Source organism: Panthera uncia, assembly GCF_023721935.1.
Source record: "Panthera uncia isolate 11264 chromosome C1 unlocalized genomic scaffold, Puncia_PCG_1.0 HiC_scaffold_3, whole genome shotgun sequence".
NCBI classification, from domain to species: Eukaryota; Metazoa; Chordata; class Mammalia; order Carnivora; family Felidae; genus Panthera; species Panthera uncia.
The window spans coordinates 62,730,936-62,745,998 of record NW_026057584.1 but is presented as its reverse complement, the minus strand read 5'-3'; the positions used below and the strand labels follow the sequence as shown (position 1 = coordinate 62,745,998).

Here is a 15,063-nt window from a genome sequence, read left to right as displayed (position 1 = left end):
CTCATGCAACAAAATTCACTCATTGAAAAATAAATTCCCCAAAGTTCAACACCTTATAATTCAATTAATATCAATGACAGATGTGAAAGTTCATACTCACTGAGACCTATGCCCTCAGGATCCCAGTCATAATCAATAGCCTGAATACGTTCCTCGCCTTCAAGATAATCTGAGAACTTCTCAGATGAGAGATTATACTTTCGAATTCTCACATTTTCAGGCAGTAGCAACAAAGGAGGATTACCTGTAAATGAGACAAGGGCCTCTTTATCTGTTTGAATTCTATCTGAATTCTTTTTTGTATAAAGTAGATATAAAATAGCAAGTATCCTCCCACCTTTAAAAAAAAAAATACGTTTTTATAGAAATCTGACTATCTCTGCTAATCAGTAGAGCTAACTACCCAACTGGGTTGCCAGATCTGTGACAGTGGACATTCTTGCCTCCACTTTCAGGTGGAAAGCTAATATTTCTGCTAGGGATGTTATCAGTTCTTTATTCCTATCCACGGTGGGTGATGGTTTAGAACAGGGCAAGACTGAGACCCCTAGACTGTGTCCTCTTTTTCACTGATTTTTTTTTCTTTATTCACTGGCAATAAAACACAAGACTGTAGACAATCTCACAGAAGAAATACAATATGTATAGTGTTACTAAAAGTTTACCAGGAAGTCCTCATTCCTTACTCTTTACTGACAGAATTTATGATTGTTTTAGCAGGTAATCAGCGCCACAATTCAATTTATCTTCCAGCTAATGACAAAAACAGCTCATCCTTGTTCTTACCCAAAGCAGCTATTTCAATGGTTACTCATCTCGAAGTGCACTGTTTGAATTTTAAAATTTAATTTACTTGCAATAATATCAATCAAATCTCATTTAAGTAACTTTTGAAAGTTCACTTTATATATTTCCTCTGTCTTGACATTGTGCTTTATGTGACTACGAGAATTTATTTCAGTCATCTCCTTAGTTAAACGACTTGAACATTTTTTTAATTTGCTGCCTAATTACCAGACCAACTGCTCAAATGCCTTTACTCTAGTTTTCACTCAATGTCAGGAAGGTTTGGGGGGTAAAATATTTAAGTATGCTAATCAAATGTATGCTTTAAAAGCCCAATTTGTATAAAGAAATTGAACAGCCATTTTACTCTTAAATCTTAAAAATGTGATTTCCTTTTCAAGTTCTTTAAACTCCAGTACAAACTTCAAATTCAAATCTGTAAGACTTGTGAAGACCTATACCCTTCGACGGGGATATGCTGATTTTGGTCAGAACTCTGGAAATTTGGACTATATAATACTTCTGCCACACAGTCTTTCTCTTTTGTCATTTCTTTTTTTTTTTTTTTTTAATTTTTTTTCAACGTTTTTTATTTATTTTTGGGACAGAGAGAGACAGAGCATGAACGGGGGAGGGGCAGAGAGAGAGGGAGACACAGAATCGGAAACAGGCTCCAGGCTCCGAGCCATCAGCCCAGAGCCTGACGCGGGGCTCGAACTCACGGACCGCGAGATCGTGACCTGGCTGAAGTCGGACGCTTAACCGACTGCGCCATCCAGGCGCCCCTCTTTTGTCATTTCTATCTAGTACTTATTACTGCTTTCTATCAGGCCTCTCAGATACTGGCATTAACCTAAAATGTAGAACAAATGGTTGAAATTATAAATGAGCCAGACTCTTTCTGTCTATGATCAGCAGTCCATGAACAGTAAAAAAAGAAATTACCAACAGAATGTCCTTGACTTGCCCCAACTGAATGAGACTATTTTTCATGAATTACAGGGTTCCCACACCTTAGAGTGGGAGCTGGAGGGTTTCATTAATTTCCTTCCGTTGACCACCACCCTATAAGCAAGCTTTTCTTGTGTAAATATTCTGGAAGGTGACATCTTGTCCACTTTTTGAAGTTTTTATCAAGGTGGACAAGATGCTAAGCCCAGAATAATAAATAATACCTGACTCTCATTTTAATTCCTACGTATTTGTTGTGGGATTGCAGTTACTGTCTTAATCTGGCAGGAGAGGAGAGAGAAGAGAGTGGATGGGTGTTGGAAGAGAAGTAGCTGGTGAATTAAAAATAAGACTGAGAGCCTAAAGCTTATTTTCTGGTATGTTGTACTCATCAGCATTTATTTCTCTAAAAGTCGATTGATTAATCCCAGCAGAACCCAGCATACCATCAGCTGCGCATCGTTTTCCATAGCGGTCACTCACAGACCTGAAGCCTTCGGCACAGGAACACTCATAACTTCCTTTGGTATTTTGGCAGTGCTGGGGACAAACCCCAAATTGCTCACATTCGTTGATGTCTGTAGATACAATAAAAGCAAATATGCACCATCTGCTCCCAACCATTCCTTAGAGACCCTGCTTCTGTTTAAATCCATATGCATAAACAATGCGGACTGAGAAAGCTGCAGACAAAAATAAGCCATGACACCATCATTTGTGGAACACTTACTAAGAGTCAGATGTGGTTTCACATGCCTCTGCTGTTTTTCCCTCATTTAGTCCTCCAGAGCGACTCTGCAATATGGACTATTCCTAAACCCAAAGTCCCAAAGCTAGGAAGCAATGAAGATGGGGTTCAACTGCAACAGTGCAGCTCTACAATAGCAGAATAAAATTTTCACTTTTGGAAAGCCGCTGTGTGTTGGTGTTGTTCAGTTCCAGTTCCCTTGCCCTCACTAGCTTCAGGAAAGGGACTCATTCATTTGATTTTTTTTTGATTGAGTTCTTAAGCTTCAGCTTCCAAAAGAACTGTCCCAATCATCTGAGTATGATACATCATGAGTTAGAAACAGAAAATTCAAATAAGAAAAGACACTTAAAATCATACTCAGTCCTTACCATCTTGATAAGCTAGCTTCTAACCCCATACCTCAGAACTCACTTATGTTTGGCATAAGAAAGTGTGTAACAAATATATGTTGTTGGACTTTGATGAAGAAAATAAAATTTGTGTTTATTTAAAAAAAACTGGTCTCTCACACTGATACAATAAGCAGTCAGCATTACTGAAGTCTTCGGCAGACATTACTAAGGATGAGCTATCTGCCTAGCCATCTGCTAGGGATTGGCAAGATAGCATGGGAAAAAAGTAATCAGCATTCCTGAGTGTTGTTTTTTCATGTCCCAAGAAATTAGTGAGCAAAATCTTAACATCATCATTGGTTACATACATCATGAACGTACAGTTTATACTCTCAGAACTGATCGTCACCCTCTAACAGTAAAATTACTGGTGCACTTAAGTATTTTCATGAGCAAGAACCAAGAGTTTGGCCCCATTAAGGGAATTCAACAGGGGTTTAATAAAAGGGAATGAGTGGAAAACCTAAAAAGTAGGAATTGTAGGAAATATACTCTACCATCACAGGAGTTCCTGTCCAAAATACTGGCTTTGAACCCAGGTCTACAGGAGCAGATAAAGCCTCCTTCACTTAACTGCGTACAATTTTGTTCACATAGATTCTCCGCACATGATCTTTCTTTTCCTGTATCTGGAAAAACAATCTTAGTGTTACAAATGAAAGGTATAAACACTTACCTATAGCCTATTATAGGACATCTCAAGATAACCCCTTTCCATAAGTCGTTGTAAAGGATTGAGGACCCCTGTATTCAAATATCTGGTAACACCCTGAATGCCACTTATACAAATGTATATAATGTTAGATTCTTGAGGCAATTTTTCCATTTTACTCATCACTGCCAGGCTTACCCTCAGGACATCCAATTCCAGAGTCCAGAACTATGAAGTCAGAGGCTCTTTACAACTGTAACCATCTGTTCTGCTATTATATATATTTAGATATGTAATATCTGATATATTATATATATTAGGATTAAGATATATAAAATGATATATGTAATATATATCCTATTATATGTGTAATTAAGGACACTGATACAGGTTAGAGCAACATAACAAATAGGAGGAAATTATAAAGTTATAAGAAGACCAACTGAGATATGTATACACATATATATCAAGTGTTGGCCAGTTATAAGTCATACCACTGCTATAAGAACCATAGAGTGGCCTGCATTAAAAGGAATTTTGCAACAACATATATGAACCCAGGACTTTAAAAATATTCAGACCCTATTATCCAGTTTTCCATGTTAATACATTTTCCTTCAAAAAGAAATAAAAATGTGCACTATGATTTATCTAAGGATTATAAATTATTGATAATAAAATTTTGAAAACTTGAACAATTATGGTACACTGCATTTTATCAAATCTGAGTAAGCCACCACTGGTGCACTACTTTATGTAATACTAAAAAAGAAAAACTCTGGGACTTACACTATGGCATGTTATCAACTGAAGAATGATCCTTGTTTCAGAGATGTTAAAATGTGAAAATAAACATGCATCTTAGAATCAATGAGTTATGATTATCTACATGATGGATTGTTAGGCAATCATTCAAATTCATGATTTCAAATGATACTTTGACATGGGAAATATCTATAACAAAAATGGAGGGAAAGATTGTAACACTACATAAAGACTATGTATCTTTATTTTTTTTTAATATTAATAATTTTTACACATACATGTGCAAAAAAAGACAACAGAAGTACACCAAACTTTAAGATTAGTTGTCTTTTAGTTATAGGATTCAAGTGATGTTTACTTTTGATGGTTAATATTTATTTTCTTGGTTTTATAGCTTTCATAATACAAAAAAAATTCAACAATAGTCCATTTTTATAGGGCTCATATGAATGACTCTTGTTATCCCTACTGTTCTGGGGTCCAGATACTCCAGGGAAGACTTTTAATAACTCATACTCCATCCTCACAGCTCATTGTTCCTCATTGCCCTGAATTCTTGTCTCTGCCAATATCTGTCAAAGCCATCTGGCTTTCATTTGTGTATTATTGTAACTTTGCATCTTTTATCCTGAGTCTCCATCTAACCCTCAAACCCAGGTCTTACAGGGAAGCTGACAAAGATGAACATACCTAGTGAGAGACAATGGGGGAACCAGGGGTGGGAAGGGCGGTGGTTATCTCCATAAAGGATTCAATCTTTGTCTGCCTCTCAAATGAAATTCTCTTGGTCACAGGCTTCTGAATATTTTAGCCAAAGAGACTGTGGTATCTCCTGGCTCAGTCCTTTTAAAGCAAAATAGATTTGTATCTATCTGCCTCCTATAGCAGGTAATGAGGGTTCCTTAGGGTACAATGACTATTTAAGCATATGAGGTTTGAAATGACTAAAAGCATTGAGTTCAAAAAAGAAAAATAATCACAAAATAAAGTACCATGGTATTCAATGGAATGTTGCCATTGAAGTTCATACTTCAAAGCTATATACATGAACGCCTTATAATAAAGGTCTTGTCTAGCTCTCAAGAACTACACATTGCTAAATAAGTCTATTCTGATTTTTTATTTTTTCTAGAGTCATGTCATTGTTTTGTCTTTCTAAGAATTTGGCCATTTCACCTAAGTAGTCTAATTTGCTGACATCAAGTTCCTCATAGTATTCCCTTTTAAATTTCTTTTAAATTTCTATAAGGTTGGTAGTGATGTCACCACTACAATGTTAATAAGTGTGACCTGTTTTTATTAATTTGGACAGCCCTAAGCTACACACATAACCTCTCTGGGTCTCATGTGTATAATTAGACTCTGTAATCTTCTGTGACTAAAGGTCCCATGAAGTAAACATTTCTAGACCAATTGCCTCCTTGAGTGAGTTATACTCTTATGAAGCAATAGTCCTTCAAACAAGAGCAGAAACCATATAACATTATAAGATTCTTCCTCAAATATGAGGAACTTATAACTTCTTTCATCTGAAAACAATCACCATCTTAATCCACAAACAACAGATCTATCCAAAACCAAACATGACACTGTATTTATAATATAGGCACTCTATTTTCTATTTTATGAAGGAATAAGAACACTAAGCAGAGAAATAGCAAGTCAATCTACCTTTATGGGGCTAATTATTTTCTTTATACTTCAATGATGCTAGAAAAATACTAATGTCTTTCTCTCTTGATTTTAAAATATTTTTTAAAAAGCAAATATATGCCCTGAACACCTCAGGGATCCTGTTTAAAATTAAAAGGATTGCTTCTTGGCCTTTTGGCTAAGATCAAGTGTAAAATTAAAAAGAGAAGGAGAAAGAAGGGGAGAAAGGGAAAAGAAAGGCGAGTAGATTAGTAGCACCTGAGAACTGATATCTTAAATAAGAATTCTATGTCTTAAATTATTGACCCACAGAAGACTGAATTCGTTATGACATATCCACTTAATACCTAAAAAAAAAAAAAAAAATGCTGCTTCCAAACCTAAATTAATGTTTATGCTACTTACTCCCTTTCAATAAAGGCTGCTTTTAATCAAATGTCTTTTGAATTAAAAGTACTGTGGTCTATTGTGAGCCTTTTACATGGCAACTAAAAGAGGAACTAATGTTTGACCCATGCCCAACTTGGAAATTCTCCAAACTCCTGGGACAGTTCACATGTCAGTTGTGGCACCAAATCTAGACTCAAATCTAACACCTAGTTTTGCAAATCCCGTCATGTTCATACTTTTTAAAATATTTCATCAAGTCACATTGTTATGTCAAAAACTCCAAGCCCCACTAGGAAGTGGGTAAAATAAAAGGCAAATCAACTCATTATGACCAGTTATTTACCCTCCTTTGTAACTCACACAGGAGAAAATTTGCCAGGAAATCCTTGGGATGCCTCAGGAAAGAGCATTTAAAGCCCAAGAAGTTGAAATCTTGTGGAACTAACTAGGATGATTAAGTCATGGGCTCCTAGAGTTTGAAGAACTTTCTTTCCTAGGAAGAAACGGAGGCCTGGAGAGGTCGGTTGATGATCAAAAGGGCACAGCTAGTGGCAGAGCAAACTAGAGGTCTTGTTGGGACTCACAGGACTATTCAAATCCTGCCTCTGCCACTCTGCATGACCTCAAGCAACGTCCTAATAAAGCTCTCTGAGATTATATAGACAGACACAGTAATAGCAACCCAATGGGGTTGACTTGAGTGACAAATTAGATAATGTATGTGCAAGAATTTCATAAGAGCTCTAAAGGACTAAAAAAGTGTAAATTATTAACATGTCATCCCAACATTTCCGTCACAATATTGAACTAGAACCACCCATTGGTTGTGTTCATCATTCTTTTCCTACACAAATCCTCCCTCAACTTTAACAATAAAAATAAATGTTCCTTCCAAGGCTCCCTGTGACATCCCCATCTTTATCAACTCCCCTTAGAAGCTTTTCCCCTAAGTGCCAAAGGATACTGCATCTAGCTTATGGTCAAAAAGTATGCAGACTCATAAATGAAAAACAGCTTTCAGGTGCTGAGAGGCACCTAGTTAACGGGAGAAGGATGTGCTCTGCAGTTAGGTAGATCAGAATTGAAATTCCTGCTCAACCTCTTAACAGCAAAAAGGCATGGCCAGTTTTTTTAAACCTGTAACCCAGTTTCTTCATTAAAAATAAAAAAAAAAAAAATTGAGGAAGAGAATAATACCCAGCTCATAGGATTGTTACAAGGGTGAAATAAGATAATCCATGTACTGTTTAGCACAATGTCTGGTACAGAGTAAATGTCTGGTACCAACGTCTGGTAGAGTGAAGGCTCAGTAACAGGTAGCTATGACTGCAGTTCAGAGCACAAACTGAATTAAAAAGAACTATGTGGTTATCATCTACTTTATGTTCTTGCATGCTTTCACTAGGTAAACCTGAGTTACTCCAATGAACTCTAGAAATAAATATTTACTTACTGCAACCTGTTTCATCAAAATGGTCACCACAGTCATCGACATCATCGCATACAAGATGTTGTGAAATGCAATGTCCGTTGCTGCACTTAAATTCATCTTCTCTACAAGGTCTAGAGGTCGAAGCTACACCTGTAATTCAAGAACAAAAGTTAAAGTCAAAGTCAAAACTTTCTCTTCTGTGCAACAAGATGCTTCCCTCTGTGGCAAAGATGGTTATTGTTCACAAATAAGCCTGTGCTTCCCCTACATTTCCCAGTCCCCCCTGCAGTTATGTTGGGACCATGTGACTCGTTCTGGTCAATGGGCTATGAGTAGGAAGCGAGATATGTCACTGCTAGACTGAAACAAATAAAGCCCACGTGCCTCTCTGCTTTGACAACCTGGGAAGCCATGTGTTTCAGGTGGCCTAGTTACAAGATGGAGGAGGGTTGGGCAACCTACACAGGCCTTTACCTGGGTGAGAAGTAAGTCTTCATTAGGTTCACTGCTGAGAGTCTGAAATTTGTTGGGTGCAGCAGCTAGTATTAATTACCTTCAATCGTATATATATAAAGCGCTTCCATTATAAACACCTAAATTATTTGGCACTGGCTTCATAGTCAGGAGGCAAGCAATGAGGAAAGTAATATTGGAGGCAGGAAAGATGGAGACCCATATTATGCAATGGCAAAACATCTGGTAAAAGTGTGACTTGGGAAAAATCAGAAGGCAGACCAACTGCTCGATGAGCATGTCAATCTATGGAAAGAGGTTAGAAAACAGAATGTTAGTAGTGTGCATTCCTTGTCATTACCAGTTGGGCCAGATAGTATTAAGACAGAGAAAAGCTCAGGGAAGAACCAGATGATTTATAAGCAGAAATGAAATAAAATAAAGTCTAGATGCATGGGAAGAACTGACTGCATTTAGATCCCAAACAGTGAGATTCTGCTGTTTAGAAGTCATTGAGACAGAAAGACCCAGGAAAACCTGACTTGGATGAAATGACAGCCCATCTGTTTTTCTAGATGGCCTGAAGATAACTGATGATCATTTGAGACAAAGGTACATGGGGAAAACAAAGCAAAAAAAGAAAGCAGATTCAAAAACTATGTCTCAAAAGTGAGGTTCTTCACTTTTAGAAGTGACTGGAATCAAACAGATGAAAAGCCTGTCAATTTCCAGGAAATATATGACCAAGCAAACCAAAATACTCTGATGGGGACTCTAAAACCCGTGGGCCCCCAAACCTACAAGCAGGGAGTGGCTGAAAGCTGTGCAGCTCCTAAAAAGGGCTTATTCTCTTGTTCCCTCTTCAACGAAGAGGGAAAAAGACAAGGAAATACTCCCAAGGTGTGGAGACAATGAGGGACAATAGACCCAGCGCTCCTCTCAGAGCAGAGCCATGGCCTCGTCAGTGAATCTCCTCCACTCCCCACTGTAGTGGCCTTCACAAAGTCTACATAGGGTAACCATATAATTGAGAGTAAAAGGGCACTGTTAATAACTCCACCAGAGCAACAGACATAAATCAGGACTGCCATGCGCCAACATGTGTCACCTAGTGTCACCTGGTGTTTCAGAATTGCTATAGAGTGGTGAAGGCAGTAGATCTCTAATTCTTTCTTGCCCAGTGGGAATCTTTATTTCTATTATGCTTCCCCCTGATCCACCACTATCTGTTGGGGGCAAGGGGGACACAAATAAAACTTATTTATGGACCAAGGGGAACCGAATCTGGAATTGACAGCAGGGCTACAGCCTACCTGTCCAGGGCTCCTAGATTTCAGTTACTGAATGGGACTATGTCCAGGGCTCCTAGATTTCAGTTACTGAATGGGACTATGAGTCACATCCCTTGGAGTGAGGGTGAGGGAGTTCTATGCATGGGAAGAAATGTGTAAACGGATTGTTACTGACATAAGGGTAAACTGTGGTGGAAATCATTGGTATTCATTAAATATCCATGCACTTCCCTGGGCTTCCCAGTCCCCCTTGCAGTCATATTGGGGCCATGTGACCAGTTCCAACCAAATGACCACAAGCACAAGCAACATCTATCATTTCCAGGCCCAGAAGATTAGGAACCTGTGTACCTCTTCCATTTCTCTCTTCTCCTGCCTCAGCAACCTCGAAGACTATGTGTTCCAGGTGGCATAATTACAGGACAGAGAACTGCCTGACCTTCATTGAACTTTAAATCAACCTCTGCAATCTTCAGCTATTGAAATTTGCAGTTTATCTGTTGTGATGGCAAGCCATGATTCCTTTAACTAACAATTTACTCTTTGGGAAGAGTAAGTTTACAGCCCCTTTTATCCACTTTCAGATTTTCCCATGTGCTATAATTGTCTTGATCCATTTAAAAAAAAAAATGGCATTAACAGTAAGGGAAATGGAAAGGGAAGGGGGGTAGGGGGAAACTTGCCCAAAAATTTTTAAGTGTTTTATTTCTGGGTTTTCATCCTTTTGTTCTCTACCTCAAATAAACATAGCAACAATGTTATAACCATAGGTTAGCCTCTGCCAAAAGGCAAAAAAAAACCCAAAAACATAAAATGGGTACAACTGGAGGACTGCAATAGTGTCAGTGTCCTCCCCAATGTCCCCTCCAGGATGAGAGCTGGCAGGGAGAATTCCAAGGCCACATCAATACAAGGGATGGAAAACTGAAAAATTAGCCATTTATGTCAATTTTCCCAAATAGTATCCTTTAAGGAAAAAATATAATTGGAGTCTGGGGAAATCATTTTCCTCGTTGACTTTTTCCTAAGTAAATTATCCAAAAAATTAATTAACTCTCCCATCCAATGAATAGATTTTCTCAAAATGGGGAAGCAGAGATTTTTTTCAATATCTAAAACATTAAATGCAGTCAGTTTGAAACTTCAATCTTAAAATAATCCCTTATTTTTCTCTTCTGAGAAATGAATTTTCATTTTAAAGATGCATGTAAGACAAGATCTGTTAACACCGGGGCTGCCTTATTTAACATGATCTTTTCGGTTGGACATTGAGAAGTTCATATGCCTACATTAGCAAGAAGTAACTCTAGGCTAAAAAGTAGTCAAACTTCATTTCTTTAAAACAAATAAACCATTAATTTGTGAAGTGCCAACCAGCAATTAGTGTTTGTTCTCATTTTAAGAGAAAAAAAAGGGGGGGGGGAGCTTATTGAATATTTAAATGAAGACTGAATAATTAAGGGACTTGCTCAAATCAGACAGGAAAAAGCGGGCAGGGATGCATCTGAGTAACACGTAGGTTTATACGTCTGTAAACAACTGTCAACAGAGATCCACTGTCATAGGTCCAACTCGAGCCTCTACAGAATGAACTGAAATCCAAGAGGTACATTTTGCAAACTGCAGATAATTTGGGGCCCTTCGTCTTTCCTTCTCCTTTTTCACTTTTGCTTACACTGCTCCTCTTTCTCATCACTCCCATCTCCACAATCATCCACATGGTTGCACAGCTCGTGCTTATAAATGCATCGATTGTTGTCACATCGGAACCGGTATGGTGAATCACAGGAAACATCCACTGAGAAAGGAAAGATGGCAAAACAAAAGTACACGTTAAGAGTAGAACGGGTCAGTATCTAAAATGCTCCCCAGCCAGCAACAGTCTGGCTTCATTCATCCATTCATTTGTTCATCCAATTAACCAACTGACAAATACATCTTGACTATCTAGTACACGCATTGTATCTAGGAACCAGATACAATGCCAAACAAGAAAGACACAGTCCTGGGGTGCCTGGGTGGCTCAGTCGGTTAAGCGTCTCTGACTCTGATTTCAGCTCAGGTCATGATCTGGTAGTTTTTGAGTTTGAGCCCCTCATCGGGCTCTGCACTGGCAGTGTGGAACCTGCTTGGCATTCTTTCTTCCTCCTCTCTCTCTGTCCCTCCCTCAGTTGCTCATTCTCTCTCTCTCTCTCTCTCAGATGAATAAATAAATTTTAAAAAGAAAGAAAGCCACAATGCTTGTCCTTATGAGCCACAAACTAGATGTGCTATGATAGCATCTACTGGCGAGACCTGATCCAGTTCCGGGGGAGGAGGGATAAGAAGAGGCTTCACTTGGGAAGGCTCTGAGTGGGGAAAGAGCATGGCAGGTGTTTGGGCCTGAATCAAAATCTCTGTAGCTGGAGCATGGAATGAGGGGGACAATGACAGCCATGAAGCTGGAGAGGCTGGCAGGACCCTACACAAGCTCTTACCCTAATAGCAAGGAGGCCACTGTTTGTCCCTCTGACTGCAGTTGTCATTGACTCTCTAGAGCATGAAGTTTCCCACCATGACAGACTTTCCTTCCTGAATTCCCTCACCTCTCTTACATTAAAGTTGCTATTTCACATTTGAACCCTGTCTCATTTTGTTGAATTAGACTTCTTGCTGATGCTTGTGCACCTGTGAGGAACCCAAAGGTAGAACCCAGGTTCCTTACTTGTTTGGTACAGGGGCATGGTCCTCCATGCATGTACCTGGAATTGGGTAAACTCAACACACATATGTGTTCTTCTTCTACATGGAAGGCTTTGGCTGTTTTATTTTCCTTCTGCTTTTGCACCACACACAGGAGCAGAAGGAGAAACTTGTAATAAGGTTGGTTGGCGGGGGGCGGGGGGGAGGGAGGGGAGTCAGATCCAAGAGCTGATTCTTGGAAGTGTTGTTAATATTTACTTTTGAGAAGGAGAGAGAGAGAGAGAGAGAGAGAGAGAGAGAGAGAGAGAGACTGGTGCAAGCAGGGGAGGGGAAGAGAGGGAATCCCAATCAGGCTCTGCAATGCCAGCACAGAGCCTGATGGGGGGGGGGGGGGGGTTGATCCCACAAACCATGAGATCATGATCTGAGCCAAAATCAACAGTCAGATAGTCAACTGACTGAGCCACCCAGGGGCACTGGAATTATTGTTAATAGAACTGTTGCAGAAATACTTTGCTGTGAATGACAGGTGCAACACTATAAAACAGTGTTGGTTACTTTTTCATGTGGCTATGTCTATGCCTCTCCAAGATTTAATTTTAGTAGCTGTGGGCACTTGATCTTACAGAGGGAGCAACTTCCTAAGGACTTCTTTGAAAGTTACAGATACTTAAGATATTTTTCAAGATCCATTAAGTTAAAGCAAAACAAAACATGCTCAGTTCCTAACAAGAAAAGAGGTAGCAAGAAAAATGTTGAGATGCCACTGTGAAAATATAATGCATCCTAATCAAATTTCTCTGAAGGGAAGGAAATATTCTGACATGGCATTTTTGTCAAATCCTTGGGCTAAAAATGAATAGTGATGAATGTTTCAAACACAGATCTAAGGCAAAAGACCAAGTACAATCACAGTGATGCCACTCATGCATCCAGTATTCAAAAATTGTCCAACTGCTCTCTGGTATCACATGCTCCACATAAGAAACTCTGAGATTTTGCCAGATAACACCACTCCCATACCCGCCCTTTCTCTGCCTCTTACAGCACAGGTGAAGTTCTTCGTCAGAACCATCTCCACAGTCATTATCACCATCACATTTCCAAGATGACCTGATACAAACATGATTTTTACATTCGAACATAGTAGCCGAGCAATATGCACCATTGGGGAAGCGAGTGGCTGTGGGTGGGGAGGAGACAAATTCAAATTATTAGAAAAAGTACTAGTTTTGAAAAGTTAGCTTCTATTTCTCCTTTAGCCCTTTCCATTATAGCCTGCTCTTCCTTATTCATCGAGATGTTCTGTTGCCTGTCTGAAACCATGAGGGAATAATGAGGGAATACTTCTTAAGGACAGTTGTCCAATCCCAGTTTTCAAAGACGTGAGTCATTCTGTGGATAGCACTGGACTTCTTCTTTAGAGGCAAAGGCCACTCTTCAGCTGTGTCAGTACTGGCTTTACCCATCATCTATTTATACAGTTTCTTTGAAACCAGGTTTCAAGATGTGGCAACCACATCAATAATATCCATCACAGACAATCAACAACAATGAATATACATTCAGTGATTCATAAAAACTAAAATGTGAATAATCACATTGGCTTTCGTTTTAAAGAACTTTTTTATGCCATCATGCACTTTAGAAAAATGTTAGTGCTATAAATTCAGAATGCTCTACTACCCAATCCAAGTTCTTTATATCCATCTATTCATTGCTCAAATATTCTTGTTTACCTGTGTTTTTTTCCAATTAATGATTTGTATCGTAGTTAATAATGTGTAACTATTTTTCTTAGTACAGATATTTACTATATTTTCTATTTAAAATATTGTTAATGAAATGCACTTGAATGACTATTATGAACTACTTGGATACAGTGACTCAAATCCCAAGTGAACTGAAAATTATCAATGAATGCATTGATAGATAATCAATGAATGCATAGAAAATCCCTATGGCGTTCTCATCTAAGAAGTGGTGGCTGATGGAGAGGTAGGTTCTACTAGGCCATATGTGTTCATTTCAGATAAACAGCACCACAGGTGCCTAGAACTTACGACAGGTGGCTTCATCAGAGGCATCCAGACAATCAGCGGTTCCGTCACATTTTGATTGTTCAGGCACACAGTGTCCACTCTGACACTGAAAATATCCAGGTTGGCAGGTCTTCAACTCTGAAGAGAAAAGACTGTCATTCCAGAAGGCCTTGTCATTCTCAGTCAGGTCCATGGAATATAGTAAGTACTTCATCACATTACTATCCAAACTTTGTGACTGGCTCACAGCAAATGCACAACTTGTGGTTAGCAAATGAATAAACTCTCAAAAAATACACTTTCCCCACTCAACAACCTATCTCTCCTCTACTAAATAATCTCCAGCTTTCTCTCACAAATCGGAATCCCCAGACCCAACCCTTAATGAGTAAAGAGCTATAAAAAAATCGCTTGGGGTTTATGATTCCTATTCTAATCCTCTGGCCCCTATACCAGGGAACTACAGTAATATATCCCTGAGGGCCACTTTCTGGGGAGCAGTAGGAAAAAATGAATGTATTTGTTGTTGTCATTTATAAGGACAATGCAGACTGAAGTCTGCTCCTAGGAAATGTTTAAGTTAAAATGAGATTTTTAAAAATCTCTTGCCATTTCCCCCTTGTATTAATCAAGACTGCTGTAAGTTAAGAATAAAAGCATAGAAAATACAGAACAGAAGGTACTGTGTTATGCTAAGGTTTATATATAACACAAATTACAAAAAAAAAAAATTGTTTTACCCTGAAAAAACATATAAAGTCGCATTTGAAGTCCCTACTTCTGTCAACAATGCTGACCCTACTACCACCACCCCTGGTAAGC

The 15,063-nt window shown here is 38.7% G+C and overlaps 1 protein-coding gene across 1 annotated transcript in view; it reads right to left on the bottom strand.

The window, feature by feature from the left end:
* The window catches only part of LRP2 (LDL receptor related protein 2), a 200,288-nt gene that overhangs the window by 20,741 nt on the left and 164,484 nt on the right, over nucleotides 1–15,063 (bottom strand). Inside the window, exons 60-66 of the mRNA XM_049616085.1 lie at nucleotides 14,263–14,379; nucleotides 13,245–13,382; nucleotides 11,193–11,315; nucleotides 7,794–7,922; nucleotides 3,378–3,509; nucleotides 2,184–2,315; nucleotides 101–244 (exon numbers count right to left, since the gene is read on the bottom strand). Of these exons, the coding sequence (XP_049472042.1) occupies nucleotides 101–244; nucleotides 2,184–2,315; nucleotides 3,378–3,509; nucleotides 7,794–7,922; nucleotides 11,193–11,315; nucleotides 13,245–13,382; nucleotides 14,263–14,379 (915 nt within the window). The remainder of the gene's footprint in view (nucleotides 1–100; nucleotides 245–2,183; nucleotides 2,316–3,377; nucleotides 3,510–7,793; nucleotides 7,923–11,192; nucleotides 11,316–13,244; nucleotides 13,383–14,262; nucleotides 14,380–15,063) is intronic.